General features: G+C 50.0%; 1 protein-coding gene across 1 annotated transcript in view; it reads right to left on the bottom strand.

Moving 5' to 3' along the window:
* Nucleotides 1-1,806: 1,806 nt before the first annotated feature.
* si:dkey-22o22.2 (neural-cadherin) overlaps nucleotides 1,807-21,021 on the bottom strand; it is a 41,945-nt gene continuing 22,730 nt past the window's right edge. The window contains exons 7-34 of the mRNA XM_037274034.1: nucleotides 20,808-20,950; nucleotides 19,772-19,944; nucleotides 19,524-19,692; nucleotides 19,290-19,460; nucleotides 18,526-18,698; nucleotides 18,287-18,454; nucleotides 16,564-16,813; nucleotides 16,098-16,225; nucleotides 15,817-16,003; nucleotides 15,610-15,753; nucleotides 12,829-13,112; nucleotides 11,088-11,717; nucleotides 10,023-11,019; nucleotides 9,644-9,737; nucleotides 7,692-7,876; nucleotides 7,379-7,614; nucleotides 6,642-6,919; nucleotides 6,359-6,576; nucleotides 5,289-5,416; nucleotides 5,042-5,172; nucleotides 4,865-4,976; nucleotides 4,610-4,790; nucleotides 4,378-4,547; nucleotides 4,031-4,295; nucleotides 3,767-3,950; nucleotides 3,396-3,646; nucleotides 3,054-3,211; nucleotides 1,807-2,968 (exon numbers count right to left, since the gene is read on the bottom strand). Coding sequence (XP_037129929.1) covers nucleotides 2,477-2,968; nucleotides 3,054-3,211; nucleotides 3,396-3,646; nucleotides 3,767-3,950; nucleotides 4,031-4,295; nucleotides 4,378-4,547; nucleotides 4,610-4,790; nucleotides 4,865-4,976; nucleotides 5,042-5,172; nucleotides 5,289-5,416; nucleotides 6,359-6,576; nucleotides 6,642-6,919; nucleotides 7,379-7,614; nucleotides 7,692-7,876; nucleotides 9,644-9,737; nucleotides 10,023-11,019; nucleotides 11,088-11,717; nucleotides 12,829-13,112; nucleotides 15,610-15,753; nucleotides 15,817-16,003; nucleotides 16,098-16,225; nucleotides 16,564-16,813; nucleotides 18,287-18,454; nucleotides 18,526-18,698; nucleotides 19,290-19,460; nucleotides 19,524-19,692; nucleotides 19,772-19,944; nucleotides 20,808-20,950 — 6,700 coding nt within the window. The 3' untranslated portion in view covers nucleotides 1,807-2,476. The remainder of the gene's footprint in view (nucleotides 2,969-3,053; nucleotides 3,212-3,395; nucleotides 3,647-3,766; nucleotides 3,951-4,030; nucleotides 4,296-4,377; nucleotides 4,548-4,609; nucleotides 4,791-4,864; nucleotides 4,977-5,041; nucleotides 5,173-5,288; nucleotides 5,417-6,358; nucleotides 6,577-6,641; nucleotides 6,920-7,378; nucleotides 7,615-7,691; nucleotides 7,877-9,643; nucleotides 9,738-10,022; nucleotides 11,020-11,087; nucleotides 11,718-12,828; nucleotides 13,113-15,609; nucleotides 15,754-15,816; nucleotides 16,004-16,097; nucleotides 16,226-16,563; nucleotides 16,814-18,286; nucleotides 18,455-18,525; nucleotides 18,699-19,289; nucleotides 19,461-19,523; nucleotides 19,693-19,771; nucleotides 19,945-20,807; nucleotides 20,951-21,021) is intronic.

Below are 21,021 nucleotides of genomic sequence, written 5' to 3' on the forward strand. Positions count from 1 at the left end.
TCTCAACTACCGTAGATGTGTTCCTAGGCTCGGAACATAGCGTATCCAAGAAGAGCGTGTATTTATGTGGTGTCGTGTAGGTTATTTAAAAGATAAAAAGCCCAGCTTGCACCACTGAAATGGGAATAAAAACCTGAAAACACTTGGGGATGATGCACCAGAAAAAGCAGCACGCTGGGTACAGTAAATGGTACACGAAAATGGTATTATATCTATTTTTTTTGCCTATCACCATGTGTTGCTGCACCTTTTGTATTTGCATTACTTAAAGCAGTATAACCCACATGGAAATGGTTCGTTAGCCTGTCTATGGCGTTTCCCATTACGTGTTAGCGTTATGCTAGCAAACATTAAAAATGACATCTTTAAATTTGATATCGGAGTTTTTTTCACAAACCATGACTACAAGGGAGTCCAATGTATATTCTTAGCATGAGTATCATGGCAGCTAATTTGATACCCTAAGTGCCTCTAAATTTGTTTCCACGTCGACGCCCCACGCAGCAGTTAATAATCGTATACAGCGATTTAGCGCCAGTCAGCTGACATCCACCCGTGTATGGCACAGGCACACACACATGCAGACACACTATCCAATGCTATTCCTGGCCGCGGTGAACCTTTTGGAAGCTGCCAGCATCTGTGAAACTTCACACTGACCCGACTTGTGTGCTGAAAATAGAAAGTGAGCACATAGATTGGCTCACGGTGTGACGCTCGAAAGTTGATTGTCCGCCGTCTGTGTGCGGTCAATGACTTTTCGCTCCAGCAGAGTCAGTACGTCAATATTTGTTTATCAATCCGCTTGTTGAAATATGCTGTAGTTGGTGTCAAATTTCAGTGGTGACTTTCATTGAGTCCGTATGCTTCAGCTGTCACGTTTTATAGTCAGCTGCAAACAGCTGAAGACCTATTGTTGTGTTTCTGCTGTTACCATGGTTACTGAAATAACACAAAAACAGAAGCATCCTGTTCACCTGCATCACTATGGCAACCACTACAGCATACTCACGAGAGCAACCAACGCATCTAACTTTCTTCTATTGTTCTGGCAACCAAGCATCATCTGCCTTTGTATCTCCATAGCAACCAAAGTGCAACGACAATCAGAGCATCGTTCCAAAATGCATCCCTATGAAAACCAAAGCATCATACTCCCCATGGCAACGCAAGCATCATCAGCACCCTTTCTGTGACGTCATTTGATTTTAAAAAAAGAATACGTTATCCACACTTCTACGTGAAAACAATACCTGTGCATTGTGTCGGGTCTAATGCTGTACTGCATACCTCCACTAGAGGGCAGCATGTGTCCTGTCATGTCTGTCTATTTTCTTTCACCAGCCACCAACATACGCAAGAGGCTCTACGTAAGCTGAATTGTTCATGTTATATGTTCAATTGAAATTGATAAGGGTTCATTTGACTTACCCTGAAGTCCACGTGTGGGTACCACCTCCACCGCCTACCCGAAAAGAAGGTGCTTTAAACGGCCACTCAGCTGAAGGGTCGGCCTGGCTGGAAGTCAGGTGCTTCCAAGCTTTCCAACAAGCCGACTTTTGCGGTTTTTGATGCGGTCCGGGGCGAAACTCCTGGCTGAGCCGCGATAAACTTCCATCTTTCGGAAAACTCGTTAATTGCCCCGAAAATTGAACGCGGTCTGCTTTATGTTTTACGGCGATTGGCACCGGCTTTTAAGTGCATTACCGCCACCTACTGTTTTGGAGTGTGAACGATTGCGTAGCAAAATAGACTAACTACTCGCAGATATTCTTTCCTCTGCATAGAATGAAACCTCAGAGGATATTCAGGGAAAAAGTCTTTTTTATTTATTAAAATTCATGTACAAAAGGAAATATTCTTTCAGGTAATTATAAAATGGCCATATTTACATTATATCATACACTTCAAATAAGCAACAAACACTGAAGACTTTTTCAAATGAATGAAGAAGCAGCACACACACTTCAGATGCAGAAAGAACTCAAAACTCAGAAAAATATGTTCCCAAACAAAACAAGCGACATGGAAGATGTATTCTTCAGTCATTCAAATGTAACAAATTTCTTTTCTTTTGCTATCCTGTGAACATATTTGGTGGGCATTGAAGGATTGATTTGTTTTCTCTTTGCTTTTCAAATATAAGTCACAAGTACATTCCTAAGGCAGCCGAGGACAAACTTAAGTTTCAGGAACTAAAAGAATTAACAAGTTGGAAAATTTTAGAAATGCAATTATATTAAGCATATTAAAATGTTCCAGTAATTTTAGGTTTAAATGCATCTGAAGAGGAGGAAAAAGGGGTCCAAAAAATGCTCCAGTTGGAAAAACTTTAAGTGATTGTTGCCGCCAACTATGGAAAAACTTCACTCTGCCCTCTTCAAAGATGGCGGATGATGTCCATTTTGTAATCCAGCCACCCAAGATCGACATACTGTCCAAAAATCAGAAGGAGTCGAGAATGTCGGGTGGCCCTCTAGTGGCTGGGAGGCCGTCGTGCGACGGTCCCGTACGAGAGCGCCACTTGGGGGCGGTCATACATGTTGCTCAGCGTCTGGAATTTGGGTCCCCAGCGCGACAGCCGCTCGCGCGTCGTCTCCCTTGCGTTGTCCTCCTCTTCTACGTCGTCGTACCCGAGTGAGCTGAGGCTTCCCGCCGGCGTTCCGGATCCTTCCTCCCGCCACCTGTGGAAGACGTCCTCTGGGAGCGCGTCCTCGTCGTGGTCGGCCTCCCACACGATGCGAGACACATAGTTCTTGAAGTCCACGTGGGAACGTGATGATGAGGGCGGGGGCGGGGGGTGTTGGTGGACGTGCGGCTGCGGGAGGCTGAGGTAGGGGCCGCAGGCGGGGCGCACCTCCTCCTGCGAGCCCGGAGACGATTTGATGAGCGGGGCTGTGGTGCACGAAGACGACTGGGACAAGCTGGAACGCAGAGGACGCTTCAGCTCCGTCATGTCGTAGCCCTTCTGCACCATCGTCCGGTGGAAAGAAAAATATGCGTCGATTTGAAGGTTAGCGTTTCTAAGCTTTCAAATTTCGGGGTTGCTGTACCTGATCCTGCTCGCCGCCGCCTTCCTCGTTGTAGTTGAGGATGTTTTCGCGGACGTCCTCCCAGCTCTCGTGCTCGGCCGGGATGTGGTAGACGCCGCGCTTGCGGAACTTGTTGCGGCTGCCCTTCTGGTTCCACACAGTCACCGCCACCAGCACGGCTACACACACCAACACACACCAAGATGACTTAGCTCACTTGACTTCATAAAATATGTATGTAATAAATGTAAAAAATGAAAGTATGCACAATAAATCATCCTACTTTGTAGAGTTGTTTACAAAATTTGCTCGCCAGACATTTACACAACTTTATCCAACCGATGCATTGAGAAAGCAACTGACCAAAGAAGACGAGCAGACACATGCTGATGGCCAGAATAGAGCTTGGACTGAGGGCGGCCAGCCGGTGGCCTCGGTACTGGCCCAGCTCGCAGCGTTGCCCGCGGAAACCCTCCAGGCAGCGGCACCGGAAGCCGTCGGCCGACAGCGGCTGGCACACGCCGCCGTTGCGGCACGAGGCGGGACCGCACGGCGACGGCACGCAGCGCTCCGCGCCCGACTCGTCCGTCAGCGTCACCAGAGCGCCGGGGCACCTATGAGACCGTGAGAATCACTTTTTTTAAAGGGTAATATTTCATATTAGCATTTTTGGGCTAAAGGCTAAAATATGTGTTGCTTTGAATCGAATCGAAGGTGTGTATGAGAGCATGTACCTGCACTGATGTTTTCTCCACAGGTCAACACAACGCAGCGATTCGGGGCATGGCTGTGCCCGGCAGGCGTCGCTGAAGCAGCCCAACGTGACGCCGCGCCTCTCCAGCACGCTAACCAGATCACCGCTACTCCGCCCGTCCAAAGGGAGCGCTCGGCCGTTAAAACGAACGTCCCGCATGCAACCTAAACAGAAGACACAGAAGTAAAAAAAAAAAAAGTGTTCCAATCATCAACCCGTACTGGATTCCTGCGCCTCGTCTCACCCTGAAAGTCGCCGTCTTCTCCGCCGTGGGGTCCCTTCCCCACCGTGACGCTTGTCGGGTCCACCACCAGCTCCCGCCGGTTCCCCAGCCGTGCCCGGGCCTCCCGCGAGCCGCCGCCCTGCTCCAGCCGCAGGACGAAAATGTTGTCATGACGACTGAGGCCCACCAGCACCCACTGGCCCACGTCCACCCGCTGGCCCGGGAGCCGCAGGGCGTGGGCCCCGTCGCCCAGGTTGGCTCGGACCGAGAGGTGGCCCTCTGCGATCTGAGCGAGAGGATGACATCATCGTTAGAGCTTCACTTCCTGCATTTTTAAATGTCAAAACTCTTCCCACGACATCATGTACCTCCAACACGATGTACTCGTCGGCTTCCCGGGACGTGACGGAGAGCAAGGTGCCCGAGTTGGCGCGGGTGCGCAGGAGCATTTGAATGTTAGTGCGGCGGTTGGTGGTGCCTCCGCCTCGAAGATGGAACCTCAGCATGCTGTCGGAATCTAACGAGAACTCCGGAACCACTGAAAGGCAAAACTTTAATTTAGACACACACAAACACGCAACATAGCAGTTGCACACACACCTGTGTCGCACTTGTGTCCGCTGTGTCCCGGGTGACACTCGCAGCTGAAGGATCCCCAGTCGGCTAAGCAGGAGGCGCGGGCCCCGCAGGAGGGCCCGGCCGCCGTCAAACACATGCCGTCCGTCGCCCTGCAGCCCGGGCTGCTGTCCACGCTCTCGCCGGGTCGCGCCAGGTCGTATACCTGAGTGAAAATAAGCAAACATTCTTTGGATTTCTTTTCAATCCGAATGTTGAGTTCTTTTTTTGCGGGCGTACCTGAGTGTCCACCAGCAGGTTGCGGATGCAGCCGCTGAAATTGGCGTAACGCGGCTGAGGAGACGTCGGCTTCACGCCGCCCAGCTGGAGAGGCTGGTATACGTTCAGATATCTGAAGAGGAGAAAGAAGGGATCAGCAAAAAAAGGGATGGAGGGATGGATAATGGCAGTGGTCACCTCTCGTTTCCTGGCGTTTGGCCGGCCGCCCTGCAGCCGGACTCGTCCGTCTCGCGGGGGTCTCCGGCAACAAGCCCCTCCGGCTCGCTCACCTGCAGCCCCGAGCACTGATCCAAGAGCAGCTGCACGGCCTGAATGACGCACATTGATGACTATTAGCAGTGTGCCCAAGTCGATTTAGTTTTTAATTGAAGTATTTATTTGATAGAAGTTGAGGATGTAAAAAGTGCAAGTTAGTCATGCCCACCTTGCCATCACTGATGACGTCGAGTCGATGCCAGCGGCGGTCTGCCACGTTAGATTTGGCCGGTAGTTGCAGGGTGAGGGTCCCGGAGCCGTGATTAACCTTCAAGACCGGAACACCGTGCTTCAACTCTGCATGGAAAAAACAATTCAAGTCATTATAGACACGGACGCTAGGGGGCAGCAATCAACTGCTCCATTCTTTAAATCTGGCCCAGCAACATTTACATACAATATGTTTGATTACATTTATTTTTTTTAAAGCGCAAAAATCTACATTTTGTTATGTTCTAGCATTATCCCAATTTGGAATGACTTCATTAAGATTTTTTTCCCCAAATGATAAATTGTTTGTGTTGTTGGCTGTGCCCTGACAAAGTGAGGCGCTGCGAATACTTTTAGGCTGCACTGTGAAGTGATGGGCTTGTGTGTGTTTAACTGCTGCGTTAGCAGATGAACCCCATTAAAAAAACAGCACGAAAGCGGCGGGTCAATTCTTCCGTGCCGCTTCCAACATCCTCATGTCCGCCATCGCTATTTAACGACAAAAGCACTCCTGTGATCAATGAGGCAGCCATATTTGATTTGCCCTCCCCCGGCCGGGAAACGACGACAAGCCGGCGGGCGAGATAATTACGTAAGTTTAATGGCGCTAGATTATGCAAGACGTGTCTGGGAAAAGGCCGGGGGGGCGGCGGCGGCGGGGCGGACTAATCCTATAACGCCACATCAGGACCACCGGGAGGTGACATTAACGTCCCATGATGCTCTTTGTCTGCTGACACGCCGCATTGATCTGATCCCATTGTTGCGGAGAACAAGAGGATCAGCATCTTTGATAAGTACAAATCCAATCTTTTAGAAACTCTAGCAGGAAGCCTTGATATACTAAAATATATGCAATAGAAATGGCAAAATAGAAATGATAGTGTCATTGGGGCCAGCAGAACTGCAATGACGTAAGGGGCGTGGCCTAGTGCGGCAATTTGACTGGTTCATTTGCGTGTGAGCATTCGGGTGTGAGCTGTGGCCTACAGAAGTTCTCGTGATCATTTCCGCCTGATCAAAACCCACCGATTGAAATGAAGTCTTGGAGCTCTCCGGGTTGGGCGGCGGGTCCGAGCGGCCCGTTGTAGAGCAGCAGCCCGTCGGCCTCCTCGGTCAGGAACTCCAAAGAAATGTGGCTCTGGAAGCACGGCGCCAGCGGTGGGAACCACGCGTAGCCCCCGCCGCCAAAGCTGTGCTTGGTCTGCTGGCACTCGGGTCCGTCGAACATGGGCGGACACTTGCACCTGACGTGAGGAAATGAAATGTCTTCTTCTTCTCATCATTGTATCATGTGATATACGACACCCACCTGTATCCCAGCGGACCGTCAAGGCAGGCGCCCCCGTTGAGGCAGGGGTTGCTCGGGTAGGACGAGCAAGGCAGATGCGTGGCCTCGCGACCGCGGCATCCGCAGCGCGCCGTGGTCTTGGCGGGCAGGGAAACCAAAGACACGTTGCCCGAGTGGAGAGCCGCCGGCGTCTGAGCGAAGGACACTTGAGTGGAGCAGCCTCCGGAGTGAGCGCAATCCGCGTGGGGGCAGTCGTCCACGCCCACCTGGGAGATGGACGCGCCCAGCACGGCTTCCAGCTGAAAAAGACAACAAATACAATGACCGTCGGGCTAATGCTAAGGAAGCTAGCGCGTATCCACGATGCGTACAATTTGACGTGAATCCAAATTGTTTGACCTTGGTGCGGAGTGACAGTTTAGTGTACATGGATGACTGACTCTCAGCATCCCGAGTTGGGGTCAAGCGAGCATCTGCTTCTCAGGCTTTTAAAGCATCTCAAGTATTCATGTACACGCGTGTCCGTGTGTGTGTGTGTGTAACATGGACATCCACTTAGCGACACACACTAGTGTGAAACGGCTGTATTGACCGGCGACGTGTCAATTGCTTGACATTGTGTTAAGTGCTGGTGTGCAAACAAATCTTTCCCTCCTTCCAACCTATGTGACAAAATAACAACAGACCATTTCTATCGCGCTGTAAAATTGAGATGTCAAATGTGTATAAAAGTTTTTTTTTAACTCGGCGGCGCTCACCTTAGCTTTATTGGCCGCCACGTAGCCGTGCAGCTTCTCGGCCTTGTAGTACGGCGAGCCGTGAGCGGCGAACCACACGCTCAGCTCCTTCTCCTCTCCCCTGCCGGCGTCTTCCAGGGAGAAGACGTGAACCTTCTCCGGTGGCGTCTGCAGGAGATCGGCTAGCGTTCGACCCAAACGGGAGAAGCGGCTCTCCTGGCCGCCTCTGGACGAGAACAGTTCTTCTACGGTCATGTCTGCGAGGAGAACAAAGAGCCAACTCTTAGAGCGTATCTGCTCAAGTAAGCCCGAGCTTTCCCGGTTTCGTACTTACCGCGTAGTCGGAGGGAAGCGGCGTTCAGGAGCGCTTCCCGCGGCAGATCGATCACCTCCACCTGCGCGGTGGACGTGACGTCCGGCCAGGCGGGATCGGACACGCGCACCTGCAGCTGGTAAGAGCCGGGCGGGACACCTTCCCTGATGCTCAGCTGGCCAGAACTATGGTTCACGCTGAAAAGTCTGGACGATGACGAAAATGTTTCATTAGAGGTGACGATTTAGGATAGTAATATTTTTTTTACATGGAAAAGCAAAAAAGCATTTTTTTTCCTTTCCTTCTCGGTAATTATCGATATAAACGTCTAAAACCATACATGTTTGTATTTGTAAAAATACTAATGTCATAATAACCCGGAATTTAATTGACTGGGGCACCTCCGACCTCCCACGTAGAAAAACAAAAACCATCCAAACAAAGCCTTTTATTGCCAATAAAAGCTCCCTTTAATTTAGTCATGCAAATTTGCAAATGAAACACTAGATTTTCCCCACATTCGGCTTTCAGCGACAATTGAACACGCGCGGAATTAAATTGGCCCTTTTTTCGCTCGCATCTTTTTAACAACACACTAAATATGTAATTAATATATCAGACCACCATTATACTGTTAATCTCCATAATCCCAGCAAAGTTAATCAAGACTACAAATATAAATAACTTGGCGCCTTGGTTGCCCGGGCAACGAGGAGCAAGGACAAGTTATGTCATGGCACCTTGCCCAGACGTCCTGTAGTGGTATAAAATATCAAATCTCTGCATTAAAGTGATTTTTTTCCCCCCTTTAAATGATGTCACTAATATTTCAATTTCGTTCCGTATGATGTCGAGCATATGCCGGGCCAAAAGTCCATTTACAAAAGCCCGACTTTTTCAAATTGATTTGAGAGAATTTTAATTGTAAGAAAAACGTGTCAACGCATTTAAATGTTGTATTTGATGGCGTACCTACTTTTGGCTCTCCCTGTACTTATGTCCATATTATTAAAGGCCTAGCGGAAGAGCAGATGTGCTCTGTGGTCGGTCCAACAGGCCCGCTCAGAACATCTTGATGTAAAACCCTCACGCTTTGCCGCACCGGAGACGTCAACGCGGGCCGGCTAGCACGCTGGATGCGCGCCACGGCGCTCGTGTAGCGTTAAACACACGCGCCGCCGCCGCCGCGCCCTTCAGACTGCGCGCCAGATGGGCCCATTAGTAGCGGCTGAAAGCGGGCCAAAACGTGTCCGACGTGTGGACGGCGCGGCCGCCGCACTCGCTTTTGGACCGTGAAGACGTCACGTGGCGGCGGCAAAGCACGTCAGCCGCCGCATCGCCATCGCGTGATGTGGCCAACGTGTAAACAATCATGTGCTCCGTCTGGAAAGCCGTCTGGGCAATCTTAAATTTGAGTTGAACCCTCTTGGGCTCATGAAAGGATTATCTGATATTATTTTGATTGTCGATTGTTCTTCCGGCAAAGCACTACTTTTGTCTAAATGAACCACCTCAACAGCGAAAAGATGCCACAAGTTGGCGTCAAATCACTTTTTTTCAATTATTCTCTGTTAGGTATGGTCCCTCCTTGGAGCTGTCTTGTCACGGAGAAATTTCAATCCATCTTAAATATAAATAGCTCATATCCTGGTTTCTTTTGATCCACTCTTCTCCCGCAAGTTTCCATGTCGCTGTTTCTCTGTCACGACACACCTTTGTACTGCCAGCCACGCTCTGGTTTAAATCTGTCACTTTCACTTACGCACTAGTTCCTGCTTTTCTTCTTCTCCTCATTCATCTCAAAATGTGCAGAGGAAAATCTCTTTGACTTCATTTGAAAATTTGGAGCTGAGCGATTAGTTTCCTGTTTAGTGTACTGGCTTCAAATTTGGTAGCGTTGAGAATTTTTTTTTTGTTCTTTCAGCTTTGCTGTGGGTCAAAAAAAAAAAAAAAAAAAAAAAAGAACATCCTACCTGGAGGGTTTGCCTTCAAATCGGTACGTCTTCTCGCTCCAGTCGTCCAGGTCTGGGGACGGGATTTGGCCCAGCGCTGTGGTTGGTAGAATACCTGCTTTCCAACAAAACAAAGTCCAAAACAATAAATTAGCACAAAAAAAAAAAGAAAATGTACTTAAGTAAGTTAGAGCAGCTGACAGCTGGTCTGAAGCGCTAAATAAGTGATGCAATCTGCAGGGAGACAGCGGAAGCACTCGACTGTGACAAAGACGTCTTGTGAGATCAGCGGCCGGCCGGCCGGCGGGTTGGTGGCGAGGACACGACGGGGGAATGTAAAGGTGAGGACCACCCGACCAAAAAATTCAGCTGATGACAAAGGTCAAAAAAAGCGACGTACCTTCGTAACTGTACACAATGAAGTTAGCGTGTCCCGGCGAGTGGGGGTGGTCGTTGCGGTCCCCGATGACCACCGTCAGCGTGCTGGTGGAGCTCATGGCGGGCGAGCCGCTGTCGATCATGAGGATGGGGAGTCGGTACTCTTTCTGCCGCTCGCGGTCGAACGTGCGCAGGGCGGTGACGGCGGCGCTGCCGTTGCGGAAATCCGTCAAGTTGAAGTCGGCGGCGTCGGCGGTGAGCGCCAGGAGCCGTATGGAGAACGGGCCGCCGTTGGACGAGAGGTCGCGGTCGGTGGCGTGCAGCAGCGGCGAGCTGGCGTTCATCCACACCGCCTGCGGGGCCGCCGTGTTCTCCCACACCACCGGCCTGTAGGGGGCCTGGAATTCCGGCCCGTTGTCGTTGATGTCCAGCACGGTCACCATGACGATGGCCGTGCCGGTCAGGCTCGGGCTGCCGGCGTCAGCGGCGAGAACCATCACCCTGTGTTGAGAGATTTTCTCCCGGTCCAAAGAGTGAGCCACCACCACCCAACCGGACTGGTCCACCAGGAACTGATTGTAGGGATCCGACTCCTTGGCAATACTGTAAGAAAAGCGGCCATTTTGTCCGGAATCCAGATCGCTCGCCATCACCTGGGCGACGATGGTGCCCACGGCCACGTCCTCGGACATGGCCGGCGACTCGTAGAACTGCGGTAAGAAGACGGGGGCGTGGTCATTGGCGTCCTCCACCTGCACTAGACAGTAAGCCAGGCTGAAGAAATCAGCATCCTCCGCCTTCAGAGTGAGGTTGAAAGTTCTCTCCTGAGGCTTCTCAAAGTCCACTTTCTTCTTGAGCTTGATCACGCCGCGTCGGTTCACCTTGTCGGTCTCCACCAAGAACTTCCTGTCATCGTCGCCGCCCACGATGCTGAAGGTCACGACGGCGTTCTCGCCCTGGTCTACGTCGGTGGCGGACACCACCAGAACCTCGCTGTTCACCTCCAGGTCTTCGGTTACCTGAGGAACATGATTTCAACCGAACCCTTGAGATCTTGAAAACTGAAATGAGAGAGTAATGGACTCACCTGAGCAGTGTAGACTCTCTGGGAGAAGACGGGCGGGTGGTCGTTGACATCCGAAACCAGGATGGTGGCGGTCCCCGTCCCGGCTAACCCGCCACCATCTCGGGCTTCCACCACCACCAGATAGCGCTCCTCCAGTTCCCGGTCGAGCGAGCGCAACACGGTGTAGATGGTCCCCGTGGTGGCGTTGATGGAGAACAAGTTGAGGTTGATCTCGTTGCGGACGTTCTTGACGATGCTGTAGGTCAGCGCCGCATTCTTGCCTTGGTTGGCGTCGTCCAGGTCCATGGCTCTCATCTCCATGACGGAGGTGTCGGCGGGGGAGTTCTCGGCCACTTGGCCCACAAAGCAGCCGTCCGCTTCCAACGCCGGGCACGGGAAGAAAGGCGCGTTGTCGTTGATGTCGCGGACCTCCAAGAGAACGTCGGCGAATCCCGTGAGTCCCGAGCCGCCATCATCCGTGGCCAGGACCAGAAACCTCCAGGCTGGACGTTCCTCCCGGTCCAGACGGCGTTGGGCGGAGATCCTCCCGGTGCGCTCGTTGATTGTGAATTCGCCGCCGGCGCCTTGACCGTGGAGGGAGTAGCGCACGGCGCTCTGGTCAGCGTCCTGGTCGGGATCGGTGGCGGACACCTGGAGAAATGCGAAGCACGTCGTCACCGCGGTTGAGCTTGAATTCATTTTGATCTTAACTTGGTGATACTCTGACCAAGCAATCCAATAAGCACCTGGCAATGTTCTTCATTAAGCAGCCGCATGAAAATAAACATTCCCCCTCGCCGTCCTTTTATCTCCCTGGGCGACGCCAGCCGGCTGCCAGCGTGCAATTAACACTTAATGGCGACGTCGACGCAGAAGAGAAAGCAAATTTCTTGTGTACAGAAAGCTTTGATGTGATCCCACCGCCTCCTCCCTGGCTTTTCGCATCTGTGTTGCCAGGGCGACCAGATCGCTCCCGTCGGCACAATAAATCATCAATTTCATTTAATTGCTCTGGACAACGATTTGTTTTCTAAACACGGTGCACGTTTGCGTCCAAGCACCGGTGGAGACCAAAGGAGGACGAAGAGGCCGGCCGGAGCACAGGTGAGGTGAGAAGCATTCATTTCAAATTGGATTTTCCCCATCTGTTGGATTGTGTGAACGCCAGGGGATGAAGAAAAGGGCGAGGGGATGGCACGCCATGGCGGCCGGCCGGCCGGGCGGGCGGGCGCACATCAAATCAATTCCGGGGGAAGCGAGGCCGGGCGGAGGACCGGGTGACACGGCCGATTACTTCCCTGCCCTCTGCGGCGCGCCTCCATCTTGCTAATCTGATAGAGCGTTACGGCGGGGACGGTGTGACCAATGGCGGATGAGTGAGGGATGAAAAAAGAAAAGAAAAAAAAGAGGAGGAGGAAAGTTTTCAGAGGACGTCTGACGCCGTCGCACACTCGCAAGGTGTTACGACGGGAGTGGAATGACCCCGCAAAAAGTAGTGGAAAGAAAATGTGATCTTGGGACAAAAGTATTGGGACACAAAAGTTAAAAGCAAAATTAAAAAAAAAGTAGTCAAAAGTATTGGGACTACAAAACATAAAGAGAAATTGTGGAGTTTGGGCAAAGGTATTGGGACACCCACTGGAAGTGAAAGTAAAAATGTGGACAAAAGTATTGGGACATCCGCAAGACGAGAATTGAATAAAATGCAAAATAAAATGTAGGGACAAAAGTGTTAGAAAGTCAAGAAATATGAGCGACGCACCTCCATGATGAAGACGGGAAGCTCGGTGAGCTCCTCCTGGATGACGGCGTGGTACTCGCTCATGCTGAAAACGGGCGCCTCGTCGTTCCGGTTGACCACCTGCACCACCACCAGTGTCTCGTTCTCCCACTTGCCGTCCGAGGCCACCAGTCGCAGCTCGAAGCGCTGCTCCATCTCGTAGTCCAGCGGCTGCGCCACAAAGATGGTGCCCACCTCGGGCTCCACGTCAAAAGTGCCCATGGTGTTGCCCGCCGCGATTTGATAGCGTAGCTTGGCGTTGGCACCTGTGATGAAAAATGGGACGTTTGACATTTTAAGATGATGGAGGACTAGACACGACGACAAAACACACATTGAGTGATGATATCAAACGACTAACAATGTAGCTCTGCAAGTCCCGAGACACTTCATTAGGTACACATGTACGACTTTTCTTGTGATCTCTGACACTTGTGCGGCACGTCGCACCGTGTATAGCACATTTACATATTTTGCACGTTTCTTTTTTTGTCACCTGCCAAGGGACGACCACATTTGCAAAGGAGCAGCCTCTGGCATGTTTACGTTTGTATCGTATAAGCATCTTCATGAATATTCTTTAAATTAGATACGTTTGGTAGCTAGCGAGCGAGCTAGCTAGCAGTCTACAACAACATGAAACAAATCATCAGTAAATCTCATTTTGTGATGCTCCGATGTTGTCTGTAGTTTGGATTTGTGTTTTTGTTGATGACATGTTAAGACTGTGCCGTTTTAAGTTTTATCCAAACATCCATCCATCCATTAATCCACATCACGTATCAAAACAAAATATCAGTCGAATTCAAACCAAAATGTGTTTTGCACAGTTGGCCTTGGTAAACACACACACACACACACACGGACAGATGCATGATGGGAGCCCAGAGGCAGGTCCGTCTGGGTCGAGGCTCGCTCAACATTTACTGGCACCGAGGAGAACTTAGCAGGCTATCACCATCTGTGGAGACATGCAGGACCTTCATCAACCACACACTCCTGCGAGTGTGTGTGTGAAAGCTAAAGCTCACCGGTCCTTCACGGCCTCTGAGCACGATCTGTAGCGACCAGTGTGTGTGTGTGTGTGTGTGTTGAAATGTGTACAAGGGGAGTAGCTGCAGTGGTTCCTTGCCTGCAGCAGCTTCACTAATGATCAAGCAGGCCATATGGCATTGCCCTCTCCACACACACACACACACACACACACATCCGCACACACTCCTAGGTGCTGATTTAATTGGGGACCCAGCAGGAGGCTCTAAAATGAGATGAAGGTCAGTAGAGGGCTCCTTGTGAGGTGGACCCTCGGGGGAAGTTGTCCCCCAGCTGTGACTACAGGTCCACCGTGCTCTGAAGGACTCCTCATAACTCACAGCTCAAAGTTTCATGACATCGGGGTACAAAAAAAACTCCCTCGAGTGGTACGGTACTTCAAACCACATGTTGGTTCTGTGATGACTCCGTGTTGGATCGATTGGTTCTGGGTTATTATGGTGTGTTACTCTCCTGGTTCTAATCGTTTTATTGCGTTGGTACTGGAATGGTCTATGTTAGTACGATAATAAGTTTGTTTTTTTATGTATCAGTTCTTAGTGGCTTACTAGACACAAGGATGTGTGTGTGTGTGTGTTTGTGCGTGCGTAAGAAAGAGTGAGTGTGCCCATCCGTGGCCGACGTGTGTGTGTGTTGTTTGTAAATGTGCCGAAGTGTTTAAGTGTGTGCGCGAAGCTCCAGGCGACACCGCTGCTAAAGAGCCAACTCGGCAGAATCTTAAACAGCCTTTTGATCTCATTAGCAGACGCACTTAGTTCGGCACATTTTCCAGTCGGAGGGCCGAGTAGGATGCAGAAATCACACAGGGTGACAAAGAGCTGCACCGACTAATCAGCTTTACGGGGCAGCACGGGGAGGGAGTGGAGTGGGGGGGGGGGCTGCAGGAGGGGATTCATCCATCCCCGAGTTTGCACTTCTCTCGCTATATAGTAAGATGAGGAAGTAAATATACTAAGGGATTTTCTTCAGATGCACGTGTAGGCTAAAATGCAAATGTTGGAAAGTGTGCTGTTGAAATTTTTCTTCCCCCCCCAGAGCAGATAACACCACAACATCCTTTTACGTTAGCCGGTCTCATGATATATTAGCTTGAAGCTAGCAGGCTTTCATTCGAGGATTAATGACGTTTAATTTTCTTTTACATATTAGTCTGGCGAGCGCACATATTTTGACCTGTTGCGGGTGGGTTTGAAACGCGATTCGCGACGTTAACTTTAGATTGTATCATAAAGTCAATCAGGAATACTGATGCAAAGGCCCTAATGGTGTGCGCGTCTCCCATAGCACGACAGCAGAGGAAGGTGCAAAAAGAAAGTGAAAACAGGCCGAGCCCTGGGAGGCTGCCAGGCGTCGCCAGCATCCGCCGCCATCACCACGACACAAAGAAAGGAGCCGGTTTTGTTGATTTGTGGCCCCCCGCTGCTCATTGGTGGAGGAGGAAGACGAGCGTGGGACTCAGACAAACAAAAACATCAAAACTATCTTGCTCAGGGGGACGCGGTGGCTGGCGCTCGCTAACGAGGGGAGGAGGTCGGCGGAGGGGATTTGTGGAGTTTGGATTGTGACATGTTGGCTAATAAAATGTAAAAGAAAAAAATCTTTGTCGATCCTGTTTTAGTAGCATTGAATTCTAGTCGGGATTGTGCCACGTTACCCTTTTCCTATCACCCGTGGCTTTGGCGCCATCTTGTGTCCGAATCCGTGACTGACCTTCGTCGTGGTCGTTGGCTGTGACGGTGATGATGACGAAGCCCGCCTCCTTGTCCTCTTCCACGCTCACCTCGTACACCGAGCGCGGGAACGTGGGCGCGTTGTCGTTGACGTCGGCCACAAAGATTCTGACGTAGGCTGTGTCTGAAAGGATCACGTGTCAGTCAGTACCGTGTGTTGGGTCTGTACTGGGTCCGAGACGGTTACCCGTATTGGGGTGTCCCTGCTGTCCCGGTCTTGCCGACTCCGAGCCGTCCTGCGACTGGACCTCGATGAGGTAGGAAGCTTTCTGTTCTCGGTCGAAGGAGGCCCGCGTAGCGATGGCGCCGCTCATGGGATCGATGCTGAACAACGCAAAGTCTCCACTCTCATCCTTCAAGATGGTGTAGTGCACCTACACACAGCAGGAAAGACAATGGCTGAATTCTTTGCTGATCAAACAGGAAATGGGGGAAGAATATTCACGTGGGCGACAGGAAGGGTCTTACCATGCCGTGAAGGCCCGAATCAAAGTCGATGGCCGACACCTGCGCCACCGACGTGCCCACCTCGGCCCCCTCGGGAACCGTGGCCTCGTACGTGGAGGACAGGAAGAATGGAACGTTGTCGTTCACATCTGAAGAAAGAAGACGTCATGGGAGAGCGAAAGAGGCTTTTTCATTTATTGTAGAAATAAACAAATAATGAAACAATTGGATAAGTCATTACCATATATATATATATTAGAATATATTTTGAAGTATATTTTAATATTATAATATAAATACATATAAGTAAAATATTTTATTTTATGAACTAAAGGGTTTAATGAATAAATCAATTTCCAAGACAAAAAATGGGAATAAATTAAAAATTAATATAAATGAAATATTGAAATGTATTGTTTTAACAAACTATAAATTGTACATAAATATCAGAAAAAATGGCCAACAGCAACTTGACCCAGGTTCTCACCTGTCACGTTGACGTAAACTGTAGCGAAGGAGGCGAGCGGCACGGCGGCGACGTTTTGGACTCGGACCCTGAGAGCGAAGAAGCGCGTGGTCTCGTAGTCCAGGTTCTCGGCCACCAGGATGGAAGCCGAGCCGCCCGCCCGGTTGGGTTTGATGTAGAAGCGTACAGGCATGTTGGTCTCGGGGACCTGACCCTCCTCCAAGTTGTAGGTCACCCGCGGGTCACCCAGCGCAGACGTGGCCTTCACCGTCTGAGAGGGGGCATTCGTTCGATTATACAAAATGGTTTTTATTTTGAGTAGTCGACACAAAAGTTTGACTCATGAGAGCAGAGTACACGTTGGAGGTCATCCTTTTTTTTTTCCTTCACGTCGCCTTTTGACAAAAATCAGACGCTCCGAACAGCGGGTCGCCATGACGACGCGTGAAAAGAACGCCTGGCGCGCTTCACCTTTGAGCGCTGCGCGTCAGCCTTGTAAGGACAACGAGGAGCAGCCTCGCAGAACATTCCAGAACATTCTTCTCGGAGCACAAAGAAATCAAGTCTGTGCATCTCGAGTCAAATTTGGACCGGTTGTAAATCAAAAGCGAAAAAGTTGAGACTTTTATGTGTGTTGTATTTTTTTTTGCTGTGTTGTTGACCTTGGGATAACCTCAATCTTCTTCTCTTCCATCTCCACTCTGATGAAAAAAATACTTGGCCAAGAAAAGATGAGGGGGAAAAAAAAAAAAGCACCGGTAGGAATGCTGAGTGAGAAACGCTGTCCGAGCAGTTAAAACACAGAAAGACTCTCAGCCTGAATGTAATGGGAACACTTCGACAACACAATGTGGCTTATTCCCAGCCGTTGACTTTATTTCTATTTTGCGCACCGATGGTTATGAACACCAATAGATTCCGAAGAGAGGAGCTATTTAATTATACGACCCGTGCATTTTTGGGTGACCCTGAGGGATTATCGTGAACAAGTGGCGAGAGGAACCTTCGATATAACATGGACAACGCTTGGGTGCCTTCAGATATGAATTTATCCCCGCAACCATGCTTGTGACGCAAAAGATTCATATGTGAAATCCTTGTTCTCCATTGAAATGAATAGATTGACGTTAATCCGTTCCAACTTCCACCAAAAATAAAACTAAAATATTTTTAATACATTTTTTTCTCTATTCAGACTATAGCATTAATAACGGTAGAATTTTATTTATTTATTAATTAATTTATTTATTTATTGTTCAGTATAAATAAAGTTTGTGTCTAAAAATTCTTCAGTCCGCCACATTCACTACAACATAAACACGATATGTTACCTCCAAAGTTTTGGAGGAGGAGATAAGAAGAACTTTTGTCAAGTTTTAAAAATAATCTCAGCACATATGCCATTAAGAAAAAAAAAAAAACCATGACAGACTGCCTCGCTACCTCGTTAGCGGTGTAATTAACAGGACGGCTAAATTTAAAACTAGCGCTCCTCCGGCGTGTGATTAGCACTCGAGTGGAGAGCAAGGAGCCAGACGGGGGAGACTTGAGGGCCACTTCATTAGGTACACACTTCCAAACATTCTATTGTCGTTGCAACCATTGGGCTTCAGCATTTCCATCAAGTTGGTTCATATCATAAAAATATTTGACATCATTTCAGCCGGTGAAAGTACAGGAGTTTATATTTCTTCCATCCGTCCTACTTCAGTAGGGAGTGTGAGATGGTCCGAGTTGTTCTTACCAGGATCTTGGCGTCCCTGACGGTGTTCTCGGGCACGGTGACCCAGTACTCGGGCTGCTCCCAGTGCGGCGGCTGGTTGTGAACGTTGGTGATGATGACGGTGAGCTCCACCGAGCTGCTGCGGTTGCCGCCGTCCGATGCCACGATCTGTTGGCTGATCTTGGACGTCTGCCAGCCCAGCCAGGAGAATCATTGAAATTGCCCAGCCGGAGCCGAGCAGCGCAAATGTGTCACCTCACCTGCGAGATGGGTTGATTGACGTAAATCCATCCGGTGCTGGGGTTGATGTGGAGGTAGGCCGGCTTCTGCGGCGACAGCGAGTACGCGATGGCCGCGTTGCTGCCCTGGTCGTCGTCGTGCGCCGCCGCCCGTAGGAAGCTGGTCCCCACGGCCGTGTCCTCTCGGAGGAAATCTGCGAGAGGCCGGGACGCGCGGTCTTGAGAGCGGCAAACCTCACGTTCGATATTTGATGCGAGCGACATGACAGCAGACGTGGAAAAAGCACCGTGCTGCAAAGTCAACAGCTGACATTTGGACTTTTACGGAAATCCTGCTGACTGGATGCCAAATGTCAACGCTCATCACGCAAAAAACAGAAAGCTTCATCTGATTTTGGAAGCCTAACTCTTCTTTCAAACAACAATTACGTCTTGTCATTCGAAACTTTGTTTAAAAAAAAAAATCCCTGTTTTATAGCATTCTGTTTTCATTCATTTGAATGAATTAATCAAATATGGATTTCATTGTACGATGATGAATGCTCAAACGCACGCACACGCATGCCGGGACTATTCCAACACCGTGCGCTAAATACTTAATGATGCTAATGTGACGAGGACGACTTGTGACGCGGCGCTTATCAAAACACGCATCGCAAACAACAAACAAACAAAGCGACCGCGCGGACGCCTGAAGAGCGCCTTCATCTCTCCTACTTCGCCGCCTGACGTCGATGCAGACTGACGGCTAACAACCGACTGACAAACCTGATGCAAACACTCACACTGGTAGCGGCTGTTCTCGAACTTGGGGTCGTTGTCGTTTTGATCGGCGACCAGGACGGTGATCTGGCAGATGCCGATGAGCGGCTCCTCGGCCTGGTCGGTGGCCGTGACCGACAGCGTGAACTCGCGTTGCCGCTCCCGGTCGAAACTCGTCGCCGTGGTGATCGCGCCTGATCAAGAAAGACGGCCGTTAAGATCGATGGATGAATTGATATTGCGCCGTCGATACCTACCGGTGTCTGGATGGATGTCGAACCCGGACGACACCCCGTCCCTGTGCATGATGCCGTACTTGACTTCTCCGTTCACCCCCATGTCGGCGTCCTGGGCCTGGACCCTCAGCACAAAAGTCCCGGGGGGCTGGTTCTCCAAAACGGCGGCTTTCAGACTGTAGTCCTGACACTACGAGCAGACCCGGCGGCCGTCGGATCACTTTGAATCTTTTAACGGAGGAGACGCTCGGGATTGAAATGACAAGCACCTCCTGGAAGACGGGCTTGTTGTTGTTGATGTCGTTGATCCCGACGATGACTTGAGCCGAGCTGCTGAGCGGGTACGGGCCGCCGGACGCGTTGTCGTCGGTGGCGGTGATGGTGAGGACGTACTGAGGGCCTTTCAGTCGAGGCGGAGGGCTGCGCCGTAGCTTAATGATGCCTTCAAACAAACAATGGAAATAATACCTAAACACTTGCTTCCACCATTTTCCATTTATTGATCGGAATTTACTCTTCACTGTGTCCAAACCTAACAGGAGCATTTTAGCATGGGTGGCCAAAACCCCATATATTATCCGGCGTTGTTGAAAAAAAAAAACCAATGTCGCGTTTTCATGTGCAAACAATCAGGCGGGCATTAGCATAACACAGCAAACAAACTAACACACTCTGTAAGCAGCTTTGCCAGGGAGCCGGGGAGCAAGCGCATCTACATGAAAATACTTACTCCACACTTTGAAGTGACAAAGCCCAACATCCCAGCAAGCAAAAGGCTATCTGCCATGTGAGGCTAACAATAAAACATTCTTATAGCCATTTATGTGTTTAGAGCTTTGCTGTGTGTGTGTAGCAGAGGAGTGCATGGCGGGCGATAAGGTGCAAAACACACAAAAAGATAAACATGAGCAATGCGCCTGAATATCAATAAATAATTATGTGTCACGTTTTTATATATGCACGCCTGTTTGGGGACTCGCTAGCTTTGTCCCTGATATACTGGTTGCCATGGCAACAACTGTCGTACTTGTGTGTGTGTGTGTCGATGTTTCTGTCACCGTTGCGTGCGGTTATGCTAATGCATGCTAACAAATAACATACCGACTACCCAGGGAGCACTAGCGTCAACGCGGTTTTGTGTTTCTCATAAAAAAACGACTATGTTTATTATTTGCGTAAAGCAGTGACAAAATAATTGGAATTAATTAGAAGTATATTTACGTTTTTGCTATTGTGTCGTCCTTCTTATAAGCCTTTTAAAGAATGCATGTTCTCCAAATTTGGGCTATTATACGAAATGCTCACCTTTTTGGTTGTCCAACTGGAAGTTGCTGTCCTCGTTGCCGCCCGTGATGGCGTACGAGACGCCGTCGCCGTCGGGGTCGTTGGCGTGAACGATGGCGACCAGGGTGTCGGGGCCTGCGTCCTCGCTCAAGAATGTCTTGTAGCTGGAAACAAATGGAGTCGAGTCATAAAAGCGTTCTTCTACTTGTTGACTAGCTTCTACTAATATGGTAAC

This window comes from Syngnathus acus, chromosome 16 (assembly GCF_901709675.1).
Source record: "Syngnathus acus chromosome 16, fSynAcu1.2, whole genome shotgun sequence".
NCBI classification, from domain to species: domain Eukaryota; kingdom Metazoa; phylum Chordata; class Actinopteri; order Syngnathiformes; family Syngnathidae; genus Syngnathus; species Syngnathus acus.